Raw genomic sequence first — 23,110 nt, 5'->3', positions numbered from 1 at the left:
TGAGAATTCTTAAATGTGGAATGTCGATGGGAACTGTATTGCGAAAAGTATAGATCGCTGAGTTATCAATAATCTTGTCTAGTGCAATTATATGTTTTGGGTAGGTTTGTTTACTTTTCATCAAACTGTCATCAATAACATAGGCGGATCTTTTTTTTTTAATTTTCACTTGTGCTTGGTAACCGCAGTTATTGTTAGACGAAACAATGATACGCAGTTCTAAAAATACAATGGGCTTTATTTCAATGCTGTGACAATGCGCCGAGCACTCGCATGCGTAGTCTCAATTATTCTACCTTAGTTTTCTTAACTGAAAAGACTTAGTAATCTAATCATGTATACAATTAAATAATCATTTATATGAAATAATTATATGTGAATTTAATTTAAAAAGAAGAATAAATTAATTATTATTAAATTAATTTAATAAGAATTTGGAAAGTTACATCAAATTTATTCGCATTTTAAGGTTCTATATTTTATTTATTTAATTGCCTGGATCTTTTTCTATTGCAACTTTAGCTTGAACGCTTATGATGAAGGTGACTGATCTTCAATAAATTTTTATTTTCAAGTGTTTTATTATATTTTCATTACAGATTAGGATCTGTCGTTCTGATTGTAAGAGATTTATCTTTAAATATTTTCGTAGCATGCTACACGATAGATGAAAAATATTGATATGCCATTGAAAACTAATTTATTAACTACCATTTAAACCTAAATGTAATTTACTCAGCATAAAGACCAGAAAATGTATCCTATCGTTATTTGTTTCAATGTAAAATATTAATTTATGAACTATTTTTTATTGTGTGCGAACTTAAATTTTTTGGAAGGTTGTTTTATGAACTCTCAGGTTAGAAGTTATTTTTTACAGCTACTGATAGCGGTACGTTGAACTTTTTTTTTTGGTTAAAAATTCTTTTAAAAAATAACTAAAGGTCAACATGTAACCAAATAGATACTTTATTTAATTTAACGATATTGACCAGGAGGTAAATTCAAATCAAATCAAACCAAACGTATTTCGTCATGAATACAACTAAATACGACTTAATTTGTAGATACATAATGAAGCGTTTTTGAATCAATATTTAAACACTACCACTGCATTCTACTAACAATTGACGATCGACACATTCTCGATTCTATTCCGTTCCAAGTTCAACTATTCCTCACAAAAAAAATATCGTAACTTAGAACCAACTCCACTTGTTTATATCGGTTATAATATGATCCCGAGTATATTTTGATCCAACTTGGGGCTAACTGCAACTAGAATTAAGGAAAAAGTCTGATTCGCGACGATAACGTTTCGATTCGATTGCGATAATGCGACGATTTGTTAATAGAATTCTCAAAGGAGACTGTAATTATGTAAATCCTTTTATTGTACAAATGTATTCGCATACAAAAGTGAATTAACTATTATTAATAATTCAACAGAACATCAAATACGACACTAAATTATTACCTTTATTAAGGAAAATATAATTAATCAAACATAAAAACTAAATTACGAAGTCGACTTTAATTTTGTTTTGAAATATTTCAATTACCTAATCCTTTTGTAATATATAAAATAATTACATTACAATATACGAGTTTGTCTTATATTGGAATCCGTCGCAGTTGTTAACCTTACTATTGAGTATGTTATTTACACAGTTTATTTTTAAAAACTTAATACATTTTAGACACTAATGAAAAAATTCTACTTAAAACATTAAGTGTCCAATAAGGTTTTAAAACTCAATATGTTAAGTAAAGAATTATTGAGATTTTGAAACTCAAAAACTCAAAAATTGTTATTAAAAATATACTGATTGTTTATATTGAGTTAATTAATCCCTTCACGTAATTGCTATACGAAATTTACAGGCGCTGCGAAGGTAATATAAGGCAAGGCTTGCTTTCGGTCTGTTACTGAAAGGCTAATCAAATTGCCGATCATATAAGAACGGTAAAAGTTTTAATCAACGTGTAATTTTATGCTTAGAAGGTTATTTAACATTAATTTATCGAAACCAATAGATATCGTATTGACAATATTTATTTACTAAATGTCAAGTGAAACTATTTCGTATAACATAATAATTTTTTCTATAACATCTTATATTTAAAAAAATAAAAACATTTTAGATTTTACATTAATTATTATTTCTTGGAAATTAAGAATTATTTATATTTCAAAAACAGTTTGAGTTTTAGGTTTAGTAAGATTAAATAGTGTAAACAAAATGGTTCAAATTTATTTGAATATATAAAAAATATATACTGGCACTGCATGTTTAATTTAAAAATAAAAAACACGTGGACACAAATAAAAAATTGTTGGTTTTGCTTAGTATGAATCTTTTGATATATACTTTAGTGTAGACAAATAAAATCAAAGAAGGTGGGCTTAAAGCTATTATTATATATAGACACGCATACGCACACACACACATACGCAAAAACATATATGCACAGGATTTGGCGGATAAAACCAATATAACGGTTATTTGTCTAGGAGATGGACATTTTTAACAGTCGTGTGAAGCTTGAAAGTCAGTTGGACATCATCATTATATCATCATCAAAGTGCAATCCAAGCCAAAACAGAAGATAAATATGTTTGCGTAATGTTCGAAAAACTTAGTAAAGAAATCTAACCAAACAAAATAGATACTGGCAAAAAATCTTTAAAAGAAAACTCAAGAGAGTTCAAAAGAAATTACAAGTTTCAAGATCCTCAAAATCGGCAAAAGGTAATCAAAATCGCTTTCAATTTCAAAACGATTCCGCTTGATTGGGGCTAATGCTTCGTCTCTCTCGCTTTGGCATTTTGTCGTCCCTTTAACTTATGTTATCATATTTTTTTAAATCGTTTTAATATAAATAACAGCTGATAGCTAAAATTACAATTAACTTATTACTAATTCCATAATTACATCAATGAGCAAAAATTAAAAATCCGTATAATCATTTATACTTCGAGTACTAAAATAAATTCGGAAGACTAGACATAAGTAATAAATAATTTCTTCGAGGCGCTCAGTCTGAATCGTCTGATATTAGTTCCTGTGATGAAGCTTCAGGGGTTGATGACGAACCCTCGTTAGTTGATGTATTCCCTTCATCTAATGTCGTTTTCTGTTCTTGTAGCCTCTTGAAGTCTTCTAATCGATTTCTTGAAAAGAATCCATACTGGAACAATTCAAATATTCAATTATTTAAGTAAGCTGTTAGAAGCGCTATTTTACAAGATGAAAATTAAATCTTCCACTAAATTTTTTTGGGAAACGGAGAACATCAGTAGTTACTCTTTTCCTTCCTGTGTGAAAAGTGTGTTCTATATGGAAATCAAGGAATACGAACTCCACGTATTTTAATTCTTATGTAATATTTTATCGAGTGTAATTTCTTACATATATTAATGTTTCTATGATACCGTATTAAATTTACAAGGCAAAGTAAAATATATCTGCGAGATTTAATTACAGAAACGAAGACTTTGACATAGAAACTTGTATTATAATTGTATGCCATGATAGTCACTGTGTTATATTATTTTATATGAAAATATATTCACATATAATTGGAAAAGAAATATCTGTATATATTAAGCATATACAGTAAAAGTGTAATGAAAAAAATCACAAGGAGACATGCTTGCCATCCTTTTCTTAACAGGGCATCTAAATCAGACCTTAATACCCTGTGTATTAACGTGCACCTACTTTATAAAGCCCCAGCACGATGAGAGATAGCAACAATAGTCCAGCAAAACAGCCCAGAATAATCGGCCATAGAGGTGGAGCTGGTTCCAAGATTAACGTTGTTGTTATAGAGGAAGACCTGTGGTGTGAACATTTTAAATATTATTATTATATCACTTAACCCAGTAACGAGAATCTATATACATATGAAGGAAATATAATTTATCACGATATATCTGAATTTGTAGGTCAGATTTATCTGAAATCTACTAATTTTCCTTTCTCGACGCTCAGTAAGAAATGATCTTGGAAATGGAAATTTCAATTTCTAGGAGGGTTAATTGGAGGGGTAGCTTTAGGAAGGCGGGACAGACAGTTAGTATGGATAAAATATTGCGGGTTTAAACTGGAAAACACCACTATGATCTTTCTCGTACTTGACAATGAAGGAAAATATCGTGACGAAACCTATTAGTGTTATACCCAATTCTGTTAAAAGTGCGTCTTCCAGTTGTTACTACATGGTTGGATGGTGGGCTAACCTGGCTTCTTATAACTATTAAAATTAAAACAATTAATGTAGGTACTTACTTATTTTGACCTTCAAGTTGAATGATCATAAACGTGGTTATGTTAAAATTCTTTTGCTGCTCAAGGAAATCACCTAAAACAAAGAATTATTTATTTGTATTATGAAATGCAATTAAATCAGGATTTTTTTTTGGTTTCATACCCTGAACTTATAATTAGGTCCATATTGCTGTAAAAATATCAAAACATCGAATCAGTTAAAATATTATTATTTCGAAAATGTGCAGCTATAATACAATTTTGAGAAGTGTTAACAATAAAACTCCAAACCCGAAAAGCTTCCTTTATCATCAATCCTAAACCAATGAAATCCTGTTATATTTTTAACTTCGTCTATTTAAACTAAATTGTTCAAAACATAATTAAGATAGTTTAATATAATATTATCTGAAAATTGACAATACGTAACCAAAATCGTTCTCGCACAAGACTTCAGAGCTATTTCACCGGCTGAATTTCATACGACACATTCAATTTTCCTTACGATGTTTTCCTTTATGCCGAGCACGATGACTTATAAATATAAGCTAAGAAATTATAATTTATTTATGCTTTTTTGGCGGGAAAGACACCACGGGTTCTTTACTAAGTAATATCAACTTAACTTATAAGAATTAATATCATTTGATAAAAAATATGTCTAACCAATCTTAGTAAAAACAATAATTGATCCTTTGTTTTTTTACGATATATTCTTTATATTATATAAAATAATTTACTATATCATGAACAATAAGTATAACCTACACGTTAAACGAAAAGATAAATACCATAATCCGCCAAGTTGAATCTCAGTGAGAGAAGGACGGGCATCGAAACTTTGGCTGGTATATTCCATTCGCAATGAGATTCGTCCTGAGCACATCCCTTGATCCGACTTGACAGATTCACCTGAAAAATTTATCAAATTTCCGTAACTTTCTCAAAAGTTTTTCAAATAATAAGAGATGTTCGAGAGAAATTTAAGTAAGATTTAGCTAAATATTTATAAATAAAAATTGCGAACATATTTTGAGACAGATATTTGTAGTGTAATACATTTTTTTTTGTCATATTTACTATTAAAACAATTGTGTAGTGAATTGATAAATGACCTTATCATCAGTTTCCCTTAAGTTATAACAGTATTATGAGTGGGTGATGAGATATTTAAAACATGCTCTTTTTGCAGCAATAAGTTTAAAATTATTATTATGATGTTATTCTCACTTTATCTGGCAAAGTAATTTGGACTGGCAAGCGAAACCAATCCGATGGGCCGAAATTTGTAACCTGTAAAAAGAGGTAACATTAACATTGATAATAACTTCCTCTTAATGTTAACTATTTATATATAAAATATATCATTGGTCGAGACGCGATATTATTGGTCGAGAACTTGATTAGTCTATGATATTCACTATGGTTTTGTGAAAAATTGGCGTTTTAAACGTCGACGAAACTGTTATCGGAATTTCGGAAGTACAATTAAAGTGGAAATAAGTAGTTAAGTGCAAATCGCATTAAATACGTAAATCTAAGGTTTGTTTATCTTTTTTCCTACTACCGTTGGAATAGGCTAGAATAGGTATGTATATACCTATTAAATGATAATGTTCCCAATTTAAAATATTTCTAACATCAATTTCAATCTGTTACATCTAGAATTTAAATCGTAACAGACAATTAAATTTATTGTTTGACAGAAGGGCTGGTTAATTTTGAATAATCTATGCCCAGAGGACAGGAATTGCGATTCAACTCGGCAATTGCCTAGCATTCTTGCCACCATTCCACGCGGTCATGATTTATACAGTAACTATATTTAATTATTATTTGGTGTATAAATCAATAATCCTTATGTAAATACATGTACATAGAAACATTAAAAAAACAGAAAATAAAGTAAAAAAACAAATAAAAGCAGCTAACGTGTTAAGCAACCTCGTTTTACAATGTAAGTTTTAAATTGCGAATGATTTACGATTAAACTAAAATCATTTATTTGGCTCACTAACGAACAATAACATATCATTGTGCGCTAAGATAAACCTTAATACTTCAACTTACTTAAACTTACTTACTTCTTACTGTAGTTACACTAGCTCACTCATCCTTCAAACCGGAATAGAACAATACAAAGTATTGCTGCTTGGCGGTAGAATATCTGATGAGTGGATAGTACCTACCCAGACCATGATACCTATCTACCTAGACGGGCTTGCACAAATCCTACCACCAACTAAACGTGCTGCATGCGAAAGCTCAAAATGGAATTTTAGATTTTTACATTGCAGACGAATGCTGGTGAGGGAACAGCTTAAAAATCTAAAGTTATTAATTTGCTTAACCACAAAATTGATTATATCATAGATAAATTAATTAATTAAATAAATAAATATTGGACAACATCATACATTACTCTGATCCCAATGTAAGTAGTTAAGCACTTGTGTTATGGAAAATCAGAAGTAACGACGGTACCACATACACCCAGACCCAAGACAACATAGAAAACTAATGAACTTTTTCTACATCGACTCGGAAATCGGACCCGGGACCTCGGTGTGGCGTACCCATGAAAACCATTAATACCATAACTAATTAATTTTCGATTTAAAAAAAACATGTCGTAGTGTTTTTTATAACCTTCATGTTAAGTTAGACATAAGTACTCAACGCCAATCATAAATTAATACTAAAACAGTCATAGCATTAATTATTTATTTGTGTATCTAGTTGTTACTAAAAATGAAAATTAACGTATGATTCAATCGTTTTTTTCATATTTTCTTACCTCGTAGTTTTCTATACTTCCTAAAAATTCTGCAAATATTATTAACTTTTTTTTTCTATTTTTAAAGAGGGCCTTTTACCCTTGTGTATGTGAATTTATAAATTAAAATTGTTTATTAAAAACGAACTCTAACTCAATAGAAGATTGTATTGACGACAAAAAGGCATCGATACACACCAGTGTTTATAAATTAAATTGTATTTGTTTCATATATATATTTTTAAATCTTGTAAAAGAGTAAGTACTGAGTTTCTTGCAAGTTTTTGTCTGTAGAGATTTAATGCAATTACTTAAAAAAGGCTACTCGAACGAGGAATGTATTAATTTATAAATAAAAGCAAATATTAAAATTACAATAATATTCGTATTTTAAATGAGACCAATTTAGTGCTTCGTTATTAATTTCCTTTCACAAATTTTTACCCCAGCTTTACTTTGTAGCTGTAATAAGCCTTAAGCTTACCTCTGAAATACTTTTTTCATAATGGATCTAATAACAATTCGGGGCTTTCATAAAGATTTTATTAATTTGATATAATTAAGGATGTTCATTTCATAAAAATTATCATCATTATTTTCTTAATTTATCTGTCGATTACAGAATATGAGTATCAAAATTTAACACAGTTAACGTAATATCCGACTATTCAATGTCAATATCGCCTAACAATTAACGCGCTGTATTCTTTCTCAGAATTCTGCAGTTAGATAATAAACTGTATCAAGTTAAATATAAAACACGTTGCAAAGGAAGTAATAAAAGTTATCCAGCAAAGTGAAACTGATGAAAAATAAACTAAGCTTGACGAAGTACAATTAAAAGAGTTACCTCAAAATAATGAACGAAAGTCACATTGGCCGCCTCGTTAAATTTGTCTCTTGTTACTGCAATGGTCGCGTTCGGCAACGCTTTCCTGGAAATTGTAAGCACTTGGAAAACTTTGATAATGTTGTCTTAATTTCGAAATTCACTCCAAGTTTCCCTTTCACTGTACTGTTATGCATGTTACGCTTTTGATTATTCATTTACTACAAACATTAATTTAATTGTGAATAATACTCCGTGTTGGGGAAATATGGTACTCAGTTTTGAACATGTTAGAATTGTATAACTTTACACAAATTGTTTGTGTTTTGTTAATAGCTAGCTTATATGTAACATGTAACAATACAGATACTGAGACCCTGGAATCAATTCCCGGGTTATCTTCTTCGTCTGTCGAGAAATTATCGGAAGCACGTGAAAACTTTCATTCTGCTTTTGAATTTTCTCCTCTTGGGAGTGATTGTGACCTGATTTTGAGGAGGAGAGCTATAGGTTGCACGTATGTTTTGATCACAAATTTGCGTCCTATGATATCTCCTGCTCATTTCATTAGTCCCTGAAATTCCTACTCCGTAATTTTTTTAGACATTATCATTATGTTTACAAATGCAAGAGATGTTAACCATTGTTTACATCGCTAATGTGCCGCTAACCTTGGGAACTAACATGTTATGTCCTGTGCCTGTAGTTACACTGGATCACATTTAAAACCGGAACACACAACACTTCGTATTACTATTTGGCGATAGAAGCCAAAGCCTTATCACTAAGTATTAATAATTCGATCAAACGCATTTGAATATTAAACTAAATATATAGACAAAGTATGTAAAATTTCTGTGTGTAGATCAGGCGAATGGAATTTGTAGATAATTAGTTGATTCATTCTGTATGAGCGTTCCATTCCATCTTACTGGTAATAATTATCATCCTGTTTACTGTAATTCATGAGCTGCTTGCCGGTTCTTCTCAGTAGAATCTACATTCCGAACCGGTGACAACTTTACTTTTAATATAGTTCTATAAAATGACGCGTAAATGCCTACTTGGATAAGGTATATTTTGAATTTAATTACATTATAATTTTTTAAATTAACCTTTTTATGTATATTCCTCACAAATTTAAATCAAAACTAAAAAACGATCCCAATTTTTTTGTTAGTCGATAATGATAATGAAAACATATTACTATTATTATTGAAAATCATGTTAAACTAAAAAATGCTTAACTAAAAGTAGTTCCATGCGAATATTTGATGGTAAGTTTTTTTTTTTTAATGCAATCGGTAGGCGGACGAGTAAATGGGCCACCTGATGGTAAGTGGTCACCATCGCCCATAGACAATGGCGTTGTAAGAAATATTAACCATTCCTTACATCACCAATGCGCCACCAACCTTGGGGACTAAGATGTTACGTCCCTTGTGCCTGTAGTTACACTGGCTCACTCACCCTTCAAACCGGAACACAACAATACTGAGTACTGCTATTTGGCAGTAGAATATCTGATGAGTAGAATATCTTGTAAGTGTGCACACCTATAAATAAATGTATTATTTATTTAAATCCTTACCCGCTTATCGAGAAATTTGCTTTCGGTGTTATCAAAATAACCATTTCTTTCGAAATTCTATCAATATCGGTATCATTGTTGAATGGATCATTAAGATTAGCTACAATCTTTAATTCCTTTGCTGTTGTATCCTTGTATGCATATTCCAATTCTATTTCCCATTCAACAATCTCAAACCGATTTAAAGGAGATGGTATATCACATGTGACGTTGAATTCTTCTAAGCTACATTCCCTGGGTAACCTTTTAGGTGATGAAGGTAACGTAAGATGGACTTTGGCTCCAAATGATGGTTCTTCCATATTAACAACGGAAAGCTTTACGCCTAGCTTATCTTTTGTCCCGGGAATGTACGGACTGCAAATCAAAAATGTATATAAATTTTTATGTAAATTTATTCCTGTAAAAATGTTTGATATATTATTATGACTTACCTACTTAAGGGATTTAAATTCATGACAAGAAATGGCTTGCAAATAAGTTCTTCGTCATCACCACAATCTCGCATCAGTTGAATGCGGAAAAGTGTGTCTAGAACTGAATCATCTGATACTTTCGCAAACTGTTCGTGGGATTCGTCGGAACCATCTAAAATTGATCATTACATACATTTCACATAAAAAGATATACGTTACGTGTGTACTTAAAAATAGGATTATAATACAATTAAATACGAAATTAGGAAATACCTTCCGAATCTTTTACTTCTAAATTGAATTTCATGGAGATTGGTTTTGATAAATCGGCTGTCGGCTGAAAAAGAAATGGGTTAAATTTCACTTATTTTAATCTAGACAATAAAATATTAGGACATTTTTTTTTATTATTCAGAATGAAAACAAACTCCAGCTATTGAATACAAAACATCAACATTCTTATACCTTTACTTCGATAACTTGTTCGTCACAATTCTCGTTGCCTGGTTGAATAGAGACTTCGTATTCCGTATCTCCCTTAAGTCTTGCTCTGTTTTCGATTGGATCAATAGCTATATTCGCAGTAAAATCTGTTTGAACAATATTTATTACCATATAAATAACTCTTCGTGATTTAAAAACATTTTTCATGATATTGTTTTGATACATAATACACAAAATATTTACCCATTTTTGCGCGTGGCCACGTTTTACTCTCAGCTGATTTAACACAGAATAATGCTGAAAAGTTTGTTGCACCTTGTTGTAAATTAACTGCATCTGGTACTTTTATATATACTTCTACATGCATTGTTGGTGTGCATCTAAAAACGTAAGCTGTAGCAGAACTATGAGCGCCTATCGCTAAATCTGAAAATAGATATATGTTTACTAATCCATTTAAATTTTACTTCATTTTTATGTGAGCTATCTACATATATGAGCTAAGGACGTTATATCGAAATATTAATACCACTTGTACATTATTCAAATAAAAAAAAAACCTTTATTCCATATAGAAGAATTACACTTACTTATTTTTTGTCAAATGAAACACTACCACTGGTTTAGAAAATAAAATATCCTGACCTAAGAAGTACCGGCGAAAGAAACTCAGTGGATTCTTTTTAATTTTCAAGCAGTGCTATCGACCATGAACTCACAAACAACAGAGGCTTTTGAACGCTCTCTAGGATCCGGTTGTAGAACCATATACATTGCCTTAAAAAAAAGTTACTGACTCTATTCAGTCGAGTAAAAGGAGTAACAAGTTTGTTTTTTTTTCCTTATACCAATGCTATGAGTGTCACATTTTCTCACAAATTAATTAATATTTTTACGTACAGACATAACATTATATCCATACATTGAGAAGCAACAGTTAATACATTGATTTCTTTAAATGTATACCTCAATGACTTTTTAGCTCCTAGGGTTACGCGAATAATCCTTTTCTGCTGCACAAATATTGTATGGATAGCGGCTGCGTTACCCAAAAACATACCGAGAGTTAATTTTGGATATGTATATAGATGTATATAGTTCAACTTACACTGTGCTTAATAACTTAGAGTAGGGCTAAAGCAAACGGTAAGTAGTTATTTCTTCGCTGAATACAATTTTAGTAAAATTTAACCGTTCGTTCTCTTAAACTTACCGTTACAATTATCGTTATTAATATCGTAACCCCCAGATATGGAAATACCAAACGTTTGTGCTTCTTTGACCACAATCTTCTGTACATATTTCGGTCTCAGACCTTCTTTGCCACCTCTGAATATGAAAACAGCTCCTTTTCCGTCGTCTTCCCATGGAGCTCCTATAGCAATATCTGAAATGAACCGTAAATATTTATTTTGAAAAATGCTGTCTAACATTTAATATAATATATTAGCTTCAAGAGGTATATTTTTTTTTTCACTAGCGAACCGCCCCCCAGCTTTGCACAGGTGAAATTTACTAACAAAGAAAATGAAAAATTCTTATCGTAAGAAAATGTTAAGTATTTACATTTATCATTAGATATATTAACATTATTCTTGTCCGTAAAATTTCTGTCCGTAAGTACCTTCAACACAAAAAAGACGAATGAAAACGCTAAAGCAAATCATTTAAATATAAATAGATTTTAATGTTTTTTTTTTTACCATTAAATCCGTCGCCATCTATGTCCCCTAAATTTGCTATTGTACTGCCAAAACGAACTCCACTTTCTCCCGAACCACTAACGTAATCAGCTGCGATAAGATTGAAGTCTGTCTCCTGAAATGATTACGAAATTAAACCTTGTCATATAAAAGGGCATCTTCAATTAGAGTTAGCATCAGGTCTTTCGTCTGTTTAAATACCTTTTGGTATTCAATTTATTTTCATTTCAATAAATATATTCGTTTATAATATTTAGCTTTATTATAGTGAAATTGATAATGTTTAAATATAAATCAAAATTTATATTCATAAGAACAGCACACCTTAATTTCAGTAAGATAGACAAAGACTGCGCCTTGATCGTAATGTAAACCAACGCCATCTTTTCTGACGAAGTTCGGAGCTCCCACGAGAAGATCAGTGATACCGTCACCATTGACATCAGTGCAGCACAAACTAGCACCGAAGTATGCTCCTAATTGTGGTCCACATACTTTTGCTTTAATTTTAAAGGGATCTGTTTCTCGAAATGACGGCTCGAAGACAAGAACCTGTTTTGTAGATTGATTTCTCTTATATTTGTCGCATTTTAAAATGAATATAATATTCAAATATCGAAAAATATCAAGCAAAAGAAGAAATGTTAAGAAAAAAAAAGGTAAAACTTGCCTGTCCATATCCTGACTTCGATCTAGGTGCTCCTGCTACATATAAAATTGTACCATTATTTTCAAACACACCCGACTCGACACTGTATCCTAAAATAAATCAATGTGTCAAACATTTAATAAAATATAGGATTTTAAATTAACATGTTCATTTTTATTACTATAAGTATTTGAAACGGGATATTTACCATTTTTTATTTTTATTTTGTGTAGCTCTTGTCAACATCTACCCGCAAACTTCAGTTTCGTGAACAAGACATTTGTAGATAATGTCGAAATATCGAGCTCCACCAAATAAAAATAAAAAACATGGTAAATATCTCGTTTCAAATACTTTAGTAATTTATTAAAATAGTGCATAGTTTATAAGAACACTGATCTCAGTTCAGATAAGCAAACTGATGATGTCGTCCTAGCCATTTTAGCTCGGGCAACCCATTAAAACGTACAAGATTGAAATGTACGCGCTAGCACAAGCGCATTATTTATTCCGTCATTTTCACGTTCACTTAATAGACAAAAACCGCGGTCAATCACGGCAATGTTAAATACATATAGTTACACGGTAATTATGAGATTTTAACCCCATAAAAGCGATATATATGCACATATAAAAATAATCATAAAATTACAAATACCTAAGTAGTCATCTGGTCCAACGTCTAACGTGTAATAAGGATTAATTGTAGGCTGTAAACTCAAGTATTCGCTTTCCTTGTAGTACTTATACGTTGCGATACCACCTGAAAATTTAAACCCACTAAATTGTCTAATTTAGAACTGTTATAATTTTTAAAATTAAACATACACAGGAATTTATATTATTAAAATCATCCAATAAATAATTAGTAAGATTCAAATACAAAAAGAAATCAAATTAAACAATAGCCAACTGCTATATTCTTCGGTACAAGATCGTTTTCAGTTTTCGTAATGTTACAGAAACGTTACGTTACAGCAATCTTTACGAATGCTTACAATAACTAAAGCTGTTTATTGTATTCAATACATGATATTACAGTTTAACTCATCTAAATTTTTTATGTCACGAAAAGGAACATACAGGAATACACACAACGCTAGCAGGTTTTGATGTGCCGTCATTCTTATGTATTGCAAGATTTATAAATATAAAATGAGGAGCTGTGCATATTAGTGGAGGAAAAACTGCTAAAAACAAAGCCATCTATACAATTTGTAATAATTGAGGAAAAAGAGAAACATTAAATAAACAGAAGTGATAATTTAAACTAATCGCTGGCATATGAGTAAGAGAAAGGAAAGCCAGACAGACTGGGGCCGTAACGCGTTACGTAACGAAGCGGTTTACCCTCCCATAAGAAGTAATCACATCAAACCAGGAACTCATAGGTTATCAATGCTCTAAAAGAAATAAATTGTTAAATTGAACGCATTTGTACCTGTCCACTGTAACAGTCCAGGTGCACCAATAATAATGCTCGTCTTTGAAACTTTAATTGAAAATCCTGCTTGACCGTACGCGTAGAGATTTAGATGGGTACCATATTCCCCATACTCAATTCTTTCACCATGGGTCATGAATGCTTGGCGGCCTGTAACACATTTACAAATAGCTTTTGAATTTTACCATAGAAATATAAAATTAAATATTTAATATGAGTTTTAAAGAGTTTCAACCATTTATTATAAAATTTTTAGTGCCAAATTTTGCACCTGCTATAATATAGTTTATACTAGTATAGATGGTTGTGTGATTCATACATAAGACAAGTGAATTGTGACAGAGTTCTATATATTTTATATGGATAAGATATTTATGTAAGATGTGCATTTTAAATATATATTCAGTTCCTTACTCATTTCAGCTAACGGAAAAAGCGCAGCACCACGTCTTTTGGATATCATATAACAGGCACCATTCGCAAGTAAGTGTTTGTCTCTGTATGGAGTGGTCCAACGAGGAGCACACATCTAAAATTACATTTTATATAATTCATGATGAAACAAGAAATTAAAGCATATTTACTTCTTCGAAAATTCAAAGGAACATTATATTAATTTAGCAAGTATACGTTTATATTATTAAAAGTAATTTTATTAAATTATTCACTCAAATTATCTTTATGCGCTTGTCGCAGTGGCCAACCTGTTCGCAAATGATTTTGCGGTTGGGTTGGTCTCCTGTTCCTTTCTTTATTCAAATAAATCATAAGTGATTACCACTGATTGCAGACATTGGTACAGTAAGAACATCATGACTCCACCAACCTAGGGAACTTAGATATTATGTCCCTTGCGCCTATAGCTATACTAGATCACATATCCTTCAAACCAGAACACAACAATACTAAATGATGCTTGCACCCAGGTGGGTTTACACAAAAACCTACCAAGGTGACTTAGTAGTCACCTTAGTCGGCTCTTGCAGCATGAATCATAATGAAATGGTCAGCCTTTTTAGTATTATCATACTGCCATGCCATATATTTGGGATCAGTTTAGTCATCCATCTTTTAATTCTTTACTTTCGGTCAAAATCTGGATATTTTTTCTTGCACAAGTGCGGGACTTAAACCATTTCAATCTTATTCATACCTGGTAACCATTCAGATACATTTATATATTAATACATTGTTTTGTAAAATAAATATATAAATAATAAATAAATAAATATTGGACAACATCACATACATTACTCTGATCCCAATGTAAGTAGCTAAACTTGTGTTATGGAAATCAGAAGTAACGACGGTACCACAAACACCCAGACCCAAGACAATATAGAAAACTAATGAACTTTTTCTACATCGACTCGGCCGGGTATCGAAGCCGGGACCTCGGAGTGGCGTACCCATGAAAACCGGTGTACACACTACTGGACCCCGGAGGTCGTCGTCATCAAAATAACATTTATATTTAAAGCTTTACCAGTAATTTTCCATTCGGTACTGAGGCTATCGTCGCTCCAAACCACATATCATTTTCGAAAAAATCTGAGTGTTTAGTGGATCTCCGATAAATTATATCTTCAACTGAAAACCAATCATTTTGAAAATATAAAAAATATACACATAACATAACATAACATAAACAGCCTGTAAATTTCACACTGCTGGGCTAAGGCCTCCTCTCCCTTTTGAGGAGAAGGTATGGAGCATATTCCACCACGCTGCTCCAATGCGGGTTGGTGGAGTACACATGTGGCAAAATTTCGTTGAAATTAGACACGTGCAGGTTTCCTCACGATGTTTTCCTTCACTGCCGAGTACGAGATGAATTATAAACACAAATTAAGCACATGAAAATTCAGTGGTGCCTGCCTGGGTTTGAACCCGAAATCATCGGTTAAGATGCACGCGTTCTAACCACTGGGCCAACTCGGCTCCTATATATAATAAATAATAATATACACACAAAGAATATAATATTTTACTATAAACAGATTACATTTATCTAATTAATAATATAAAATTTGAAATATCCTGTTGCGAAAAGAGACATAACTTATCATCAGAAGTTTCTAGTTCTTTGTGCAGTATCTCATTGATCAATGTTTAATACTTCTACTACAAATTCAATAAATAATCGCCATTGTTTACGTCACCACCGCAATACTAAATCTAAAAATATTTCTTATACGTAAAGAAACAGCTTTACATATACGGGAATATTAGTTTTTGTTGTTATTATTTACATCACAGTCAACATTCTCAAGACCCAACTACTTAAATGAAATAATTATATTGTATTATCTTTATATTCCCTGACTCCTATCACATCAGACGCGAAGTCAACACCTTCAAGTGCTTTCCGATGCTGCTACAGAAAATTTATAGTTAAAAATTTTTGGTTATAGGCCCTGGATTAGAACCTTAGGATCCGCCCCAGTTAGCCACTAGACCTCAGTTTGTTATATAGCAGCGTATCATATAAAAGTCTGATACTAGATGAGTTTATTTTCCTATAAATGTCATGTTTTTTAGAAATATTTACCATTTTCGTTGATTCCTAAAGGGTGACACGTGACTTTTTTCAAGTTTAGATTATCTAATGCGCACGAAAACACTTGTCCAGAATTGATCGTGGTATTGTATCTATTTCTTGCTTTGGGAGCTCCAACTATAAGCCTGAAACCATAAAATTATTTTAAAAATACATATATGTCTGTATAATATATTGAACATTTTTGTTTAAATTTTCAGTCTGACACAGACTTTTAGACCGATTACGCTTTGAATCAATCAAATCGAGATTAGGTTTGGGATCAAATTTGCAAGCAATATACTGAAGTCAGCCATCGCTGAACCCAAGGGGCACAAAATTACAAAATAACGTAAGCCGTCCCAGATTTACTAAAGTTCGAGTAATTTTATATACGATTCCTGAATTTATATATAATATTTAAACTTGAATAATAATATGCTTAAAATTATAAACTGACATTTTAAATATTATAATTTTATTTCATTATATTATAAATCATCTATTTTTATTATTTAATTAATATTTTAGATTAAGATTCTGTGTTAGTAAAATTAATTCTCAATAAATGGCGCGTGAGTCATATCCGATGTTTTAAAGTTATTTAATTTATTTATAATAGGAACATTGACTTATTGTTACTTAATAATAGGAACTGGGGAAACTGGGGCGAAACAAAATTAGGCCAAACGACCTTATGTAAAGGGACAGAGAAAGACAACCTAATATAAAATATCTCAATGTTTAGTAACAAGGAGAGCTGAAACCAAATCAAGGAACAGAATAAGACGGAACAGTGACTTGTGACAATTGAATAATTAAAGCTTAAACACACAGACAACTCGAAAATATCTAGAATATTCTAAACACAGTGTGGAGAAAGATTAACTATTGAGATTTTTGTGGGTATTTCTCGGTAGAATCTATTTTCCGAATCGGTGGTAGCTTTACATAGTCAATGCTGTAACGCGATTCAAAATTCATTTTTGTGCCTTGAACGACTTGAATATAGAATATTCTGTTTTTGATTTTGTGAGCCGACCACAAGGATATGAGGCAAGTAAGGAGAAGTGGAACACTGATTTTAATTTCAAAGTAGAGGTAAATTAAAGTTATATTGCAGAATTATACTTCTTTACATTACCTGAAACAAATCGTAACATTAAAGGAGTGATAGAGTATCAAGTGATTTCTCAAGAAAATTGAATAAAGAATCTCTTCAAGATACATTACGAGAGAAAACTCTTAATACGAGGGAACATGTGTGTGACAGATTTGAATTACCCTCAAGGAAGAAAATACGCCCAAGACAATTAAACAAATCGTACACGAGGGAAATTAGTTCGAATACTCGAATATATCTGAGATTTGGCCGTGTTGGTCACGCATTGGCTGTAAAGTTGACACGCCAATAATTTATACAGTAACATACTATAATATAATATTTAAACAATTTGTTTTAAAGGTATTTGAAATATGTTACTCAATCAAAATTGGCTTATTGAGTTGGGGACTGCTTTATAATTAAGTTGCAAGATTTGACCCAAATAGGGCAATAGGTAGGGTAGTGATACATGGGTTTTAATATAGGTTGTCTACACATCAACAGCTTTATAATTGAATTCAGATTTTATTGAATTTATATATAATTTATTAAAATTATTTAAAAATAAAATAAAATATATAATGTATAATTTATAAAAAACCCTTTACTTTTTAGATCCCATAGTTGAAGTATATAATAATAAGTATTCATAAATGTATTTTAAAAACCATTTTTATTAACAATTGCTCTAGTTGTGTCTCTATGCCTAATTAGGTATTTTATTCTTGACCGACACTGGTAACTCCAGTTTGGATATATAGCCAGAGATCGTTTCACCTATAAGATTATAGTTAAGTTCTCAAGTGGCTGTCCTCCCTAGACTACCAAAAAACTGAAGAGCTCCTAAAGCCATAAGCATGCACGTCTCGTACAATTTATATGCAAACACACTCTCACACACTCACACAAACACACATTCATTCTCCTTATCCTTTGTTTTTATTTCATTATGTATAATTTGCTTTAGTTCTCATGTGTATAATTTAGCTTTAAGAAGTAAATAATGGAAGAGCACACTGGTTCGTTGTGGCACAGGCTTTTGCTTATCACAAGAACCAGGGAACTCATTTTTATCTGTAAATATTTTTTTATGAATAAAGCATATTATTATATTATATATAAAGCACCAAACTACGACTGAACGCACCGAATAATGTTACCTATTGATGATATTAATAAGAGATGGTTATACCACTGGGCCATGTTGACATCTTACTTAAGTCGTAAACGATGAAGGCGGGTTCAAATCCAGACAAGATTCACATGTAATTGGAGCAACGTAGTGGATTAGCTTCAAATCTTCTCCTCAATAAGGGAGGAGGCCTTAGGCCAGCAGTGGGATGATAAAATTCTGAAATTTACGAACGCTATAAATATTGCAACATCAGGCAATCTTGTATCGGTAAAAAATAACTACTTTTAAAATATTGATATCATCGTACAAGACCAATTTGTTTCAGTAGTTATTTGAACATAACTAACAACATCAGTTTGAACAGTCAGTTACTAATATGAATCGCAAATTATATAGACGGCAAAAAATATATACATATTAAAAGAGATGTATGTAGATGTGAAAAATGAATATATATTAAACGATAAGTACATTAAAGTATAAGTGGTAGGTCAATGATCTCTGTGTAACACTTCCTATATTGAACTTTAAGACTGAACATAATGTAAAAATCAACTATATACTTACATTTTTTATTTTAGACAAAAGCAAAAGCCCTATGCTAATCATATTGACTATAGAATTTGGTCTTTAAATGAAACTCAAACACTAATTTGAATGAATCTATTATGCTTCTTTTAGTATTTTTCTATGATATCGGTAGGCGGATGGCTATATGGGCCAACTGACGGTATGGGGTCTTAAATTTTAACCATTTCTTCTAAAACATATGTGCCACCGTCACTGGGAACTGAGATGAGATGTGCCTGTAGATACTCGTTCATTGATCCTCCCGACCGCGACACCACAACTTAATATTACTACTTGGTAGGAAAAAATATGTTGAGTGCGTATTACCTACCCAGCGGGCTTGCACTAAGCCCTACTACCAAGTTATTTAAAGTGTTATTACAATTTTCTTGGCAGCCAAACAAAAGTTAAAATATCGATTTCTCGTCAAATAAAATACAGAATAAAATACTTGTAAAATATACAAAGGACACAATTATATGAAACATATGTATACAAAATCGTTTATAATAATAAAATTATGATATATAAGTAATTATAATAAATCAGAAATTTATGTTTAATTATAAAAAAAAACAACAACAATTCTTACTTATCTGAATCAAATAGGACCGAGTAACCAAAATATTGTGAGAAATTATCATCTGGTTTAAACGTTATTCTTGATTCTTCGTTAAATATTCCACTGCCATCACATAATAAAGAATAATACACTATCACAACACTAAACACTATTAACTTACACATTATACACTAACAATACACTAATAATCACTAACAATAGTTCAGAATTGTCACAAAGTTGACACTGTCAAGTTTATAAGACTGACGGCGATGGCATGAAATATAAAATATATACATACCTATAATTTATATTATGTCAGTTCTAATCATATAAAAGGAAGCATGCTATTTTGTATCTTATATCGTTGATTTAAAGTTCAAAATCGCTTGCGGTACTGAGTGCATTGTTTATATTGCTTTATAACATTGTCTACTAGTAATTTTGTGAATAATCATTTGTTGTCGTTGTATTAACGATTAAATAGTAACATTGACTCATAGTAAAGTTATACTTTGATATTCAACGAGTCAGCTCATTCGGTATGTTGACCGTAACAGTTCAAAGATCAATAAATAATATTACGTGTATATTTTATTCATTTGGCTATGTGTAAGTACTTTCATAAAGTAGGATAGGCAAAATATCCATTGCGTATATCACCAATATGCCAAACCTTTGAAGCTAAGGATGTTATGTCCCTTGTGCCTGTGGTTTCACTGGCTCACATCCTTCAAACCGGAACACGACAATACAAAGTTGGTCGGCCAGACGGGCTGGCTATATGCAACTACCACCAAGTGAATATCTTTATATATTTTTCTTTCTTATAGGCTTCGTCCCCGTCGTGTTATATGAGACTCCTAGGCAAGTATCAGACTACACACTAAAACCAGTGTTACCCTCTCCTTCACAGAGGCAGGTCACACCGACAACTACCTCGCCCCTGAAATAACTACCTGAATCTAAACTTTTATTAAGATCACGTGTCATCCACTGATCTATATAATCTTCTAGATTGTTATCAACAAATACCCAAGAAATAATCCTTTAAGCACAATTTTATACAATTCTATAGAAATCAAAAACCAAGGAGTTTTCAAGTCACGTTTATTGTTATTAAGGCTTAAAATTAAAATTGAAACACATTAAAAAAAAAAAAAAAAACAAATTTTACTTTCAACATTAACAGTCTGTAAATTTCCCACTGCTGGGCTAAAGCCTCCTTTCTCTTTGAGGAGAAGGTTCGGAGGATATTAGACCACGCTGCTCCAGTGCATGTTGGATACACGTGTGGCAGAATATAGTTGAATTTATACATATGCAGGTTTCCTCACAATATTTTCCTTCAGCGCCGAGCACGAGATGAATTATAAACACAAATTAAGCACATGAAAATTCAGTGGTGCAGCAATTTTACTTTCAATTTGAATTTATATAAAAGATTTCATTTACAGATAACAGACAGGAAGATCAACGCAGATATAATGCGAATGGAAATTTATCGCTCTTTGTATCCTGCATTTTTATCAGTTGAACTGTGACTCATTTGACTGTAATTAAAGTTCCTGACAGTAACAGTATATGTTGAATGCCTCGTTGGTCTAATGGATTCATATAAGACCACAGATTTTAAAGTTCTTGGTTCAAATCCCAAGTCGGCTGATACAAAAATATGTAAGGTAAATTTTTAGTATAGTCGGGTTTTAATACGATATATATATTTTTTAATATTTAGCCTAATTATGTTGCACCTTTGTGATCCGCTGAGTCAGATGTGATAGTATCTGTTGTTGACGCTATGCCGACGTGACAAGCATTTCTCGATAAATAACGGAAGTGAAGGCGGAACATGAAACTATATATAAATAGACAAAGACAAAAAATCTTAGTATCTTTTCTCCTCTGTTTATTCAACGATTTTCGTTTGTTTGGTGGCTTTAGCTGAAAATCTTTAGTGTTAACTTTAGATCATTTATATTTCTAGTAGTGTGACCACTAAAAAGGAACTAAAATGCACGACCCAACTTTATTATGTTGGTGTGCCTGACAGATACGCTTGGCACTCGCCAAACGTCGTTACTAGTACTTTACTTAGTGGCCAAATGTTGGTTATAATTTTTTTCAACGCGTTCTCCCCTTTGATAGACTATCTACACATTTAAATAATCAAAGGTGCTAACAATAAAAAAATTCAAATAAAAACAAAAACAAATATTCGAAAAATGTTATTCATATATGTTTTCCTGAAATTTCTAATAATGATTATGGTCGAATTTCATATTTTGATTCACATTAGCAAAAAAAAAAATCAATATTATACTATTGGTACCAAAGAGTTTAATAGCACTTTCATTTAAAAAAATGTACCTACGTAATGTGTAGAGTACAGATTACGTAGGTACATCTTTTCTCTCAGCTTCATGATATTTTTATTTTTTTTTTCAAAATAAGTATGTACCTGAACGGGCAAAGAGGTCACTTATGGATATTGGCACTGAAGGATGTGTATGTAGAATGTAAGGAACTAATGTTGAGCCTTTAGTTACACGGGCTCACTTACCCTTCAAGTAACAAAAGTTTTTTGTTTCAATTACAATAAAACAAATGAATGAAAATGACAAACGAATTTTGACAAACACCGCACTGCCAAATAACCAAAAGTCAAAATAAATTCATTACTATCCAGTCAGTCCTCAATCAAATGACGTCACGAGCGCAACGCAAATCAAAGAAGCAACATTGTTGTAAATTTCTATATTAGAAGAAATACGTTGATGTCTGCAATGTTTTATCTTCAACATCACTGTGAACGGTCCATTTGTGTCGGAAAAATATTTGAAAGGGTACGCTTCCTCCGCTTTTACATGGAAGAGTAGAGAAATGGGACTATTTATAAGACTCAGTCGACTTTCACATATTACGACAATATATACCATTGTTAGGAAAAACGACGAAATACTTTTAGATATATTTTAAAAGAAATACACGTATATTTTTTCATGCAGCTGGTCCATTTAGTCATTACGTTGTGACGTAACCACGGCTTTGTGCACCACTAATATTTTGTACG

At 31.5% G+C, this 23,110-nt stretch overlaps 1 protein-coding gene across 1 annotated transcript; it reads right to left on the bottom strand.

Annotated features, from left to right (window-relative positions):
- Positions 1–2,319: 2,319 nt before the first annotated feature.
- Positions 2,320–20,285, bottom strand: LOC113395926 (integrin alpha-V-like). The gene is made up of 21 exons (XM_026633663.2): positions 20,068–20,285; positions 16,678–16,811; positions 15,613–15,716; positions 14,541–14,655; positions 14,124–14,276; positions 13,341–13,445; positions 12,704–12,792; positions 12,358–12,585; positions 12,034–12,148; positions 11,544–11,717; positions 10,574–10,756; positions 10,352–10,476; positions 10,160–10,223; positions 9,905–10,058; positions 9,471–9,827; positions 7,901–7,985; positions 5,505–5,567; positions 5,066–5,186; positions 4,296–4,368; positions 3,726–3,843; positions 2,320–3,192 (listed from the first exon to the last, which is right to left on the bottom strand). The coding sequence occupies exons 1-21, from the start codon at positions 20,220–20,222 to the stop codon at positions 3,040–3,042; spliced, it is 2,868 nt and encodes a 955-aa protein (XP_026489448.2). The 5' UTR covers positions 20,223–20,285; the 3' UTR covers positions 2,320–3,039.
- Positions 20,286–23,110: the final 2,825 nt, after the last annotated feature.

Source organism: Vanessa tameamea, chromosome 10, assembly GCF_037043105.1.
Source record: "Vanessa tameamea isolate UH-Manoa-2023 chromosome 10, ilVanTame1 primary haplotype, whole genome shotgun sequence".
Lineage (NCBI taxonomy): Eukaryota > Metazoa > Arthropoda > Insecta > Lepidoptera > Nymphalidae > Vanessa > Vanessa tameamea.
This window is presented reverse-complemented; position numbering and strand designations above follow the sequence as displayed.

Bases quoted from the DNA above. Each gene is read 5' to 3' on its own strand.
- LOC113395926 (XM_026633663.2), bottom strand. From the start codon at position 20,222: ATGTGTAAGTTAATAGTGTTTAGTGTTGTGATAGTGTATTATTCTTTA. The intron at 15,717-16,677 runs GTAAATATTTCT...ATTGGTTTTCAG, and splicing joins TTTAGGAATCAACGAAAATG to TTGAAGATATAATTTATCGG. The intron at 12,149-12,357 runs GTGTGCTGTTCT...TAATCATTTCAG, and splicing joins TCTATCTTACTGAAATTAAG to GAGACAGACTTCAATCTTAT.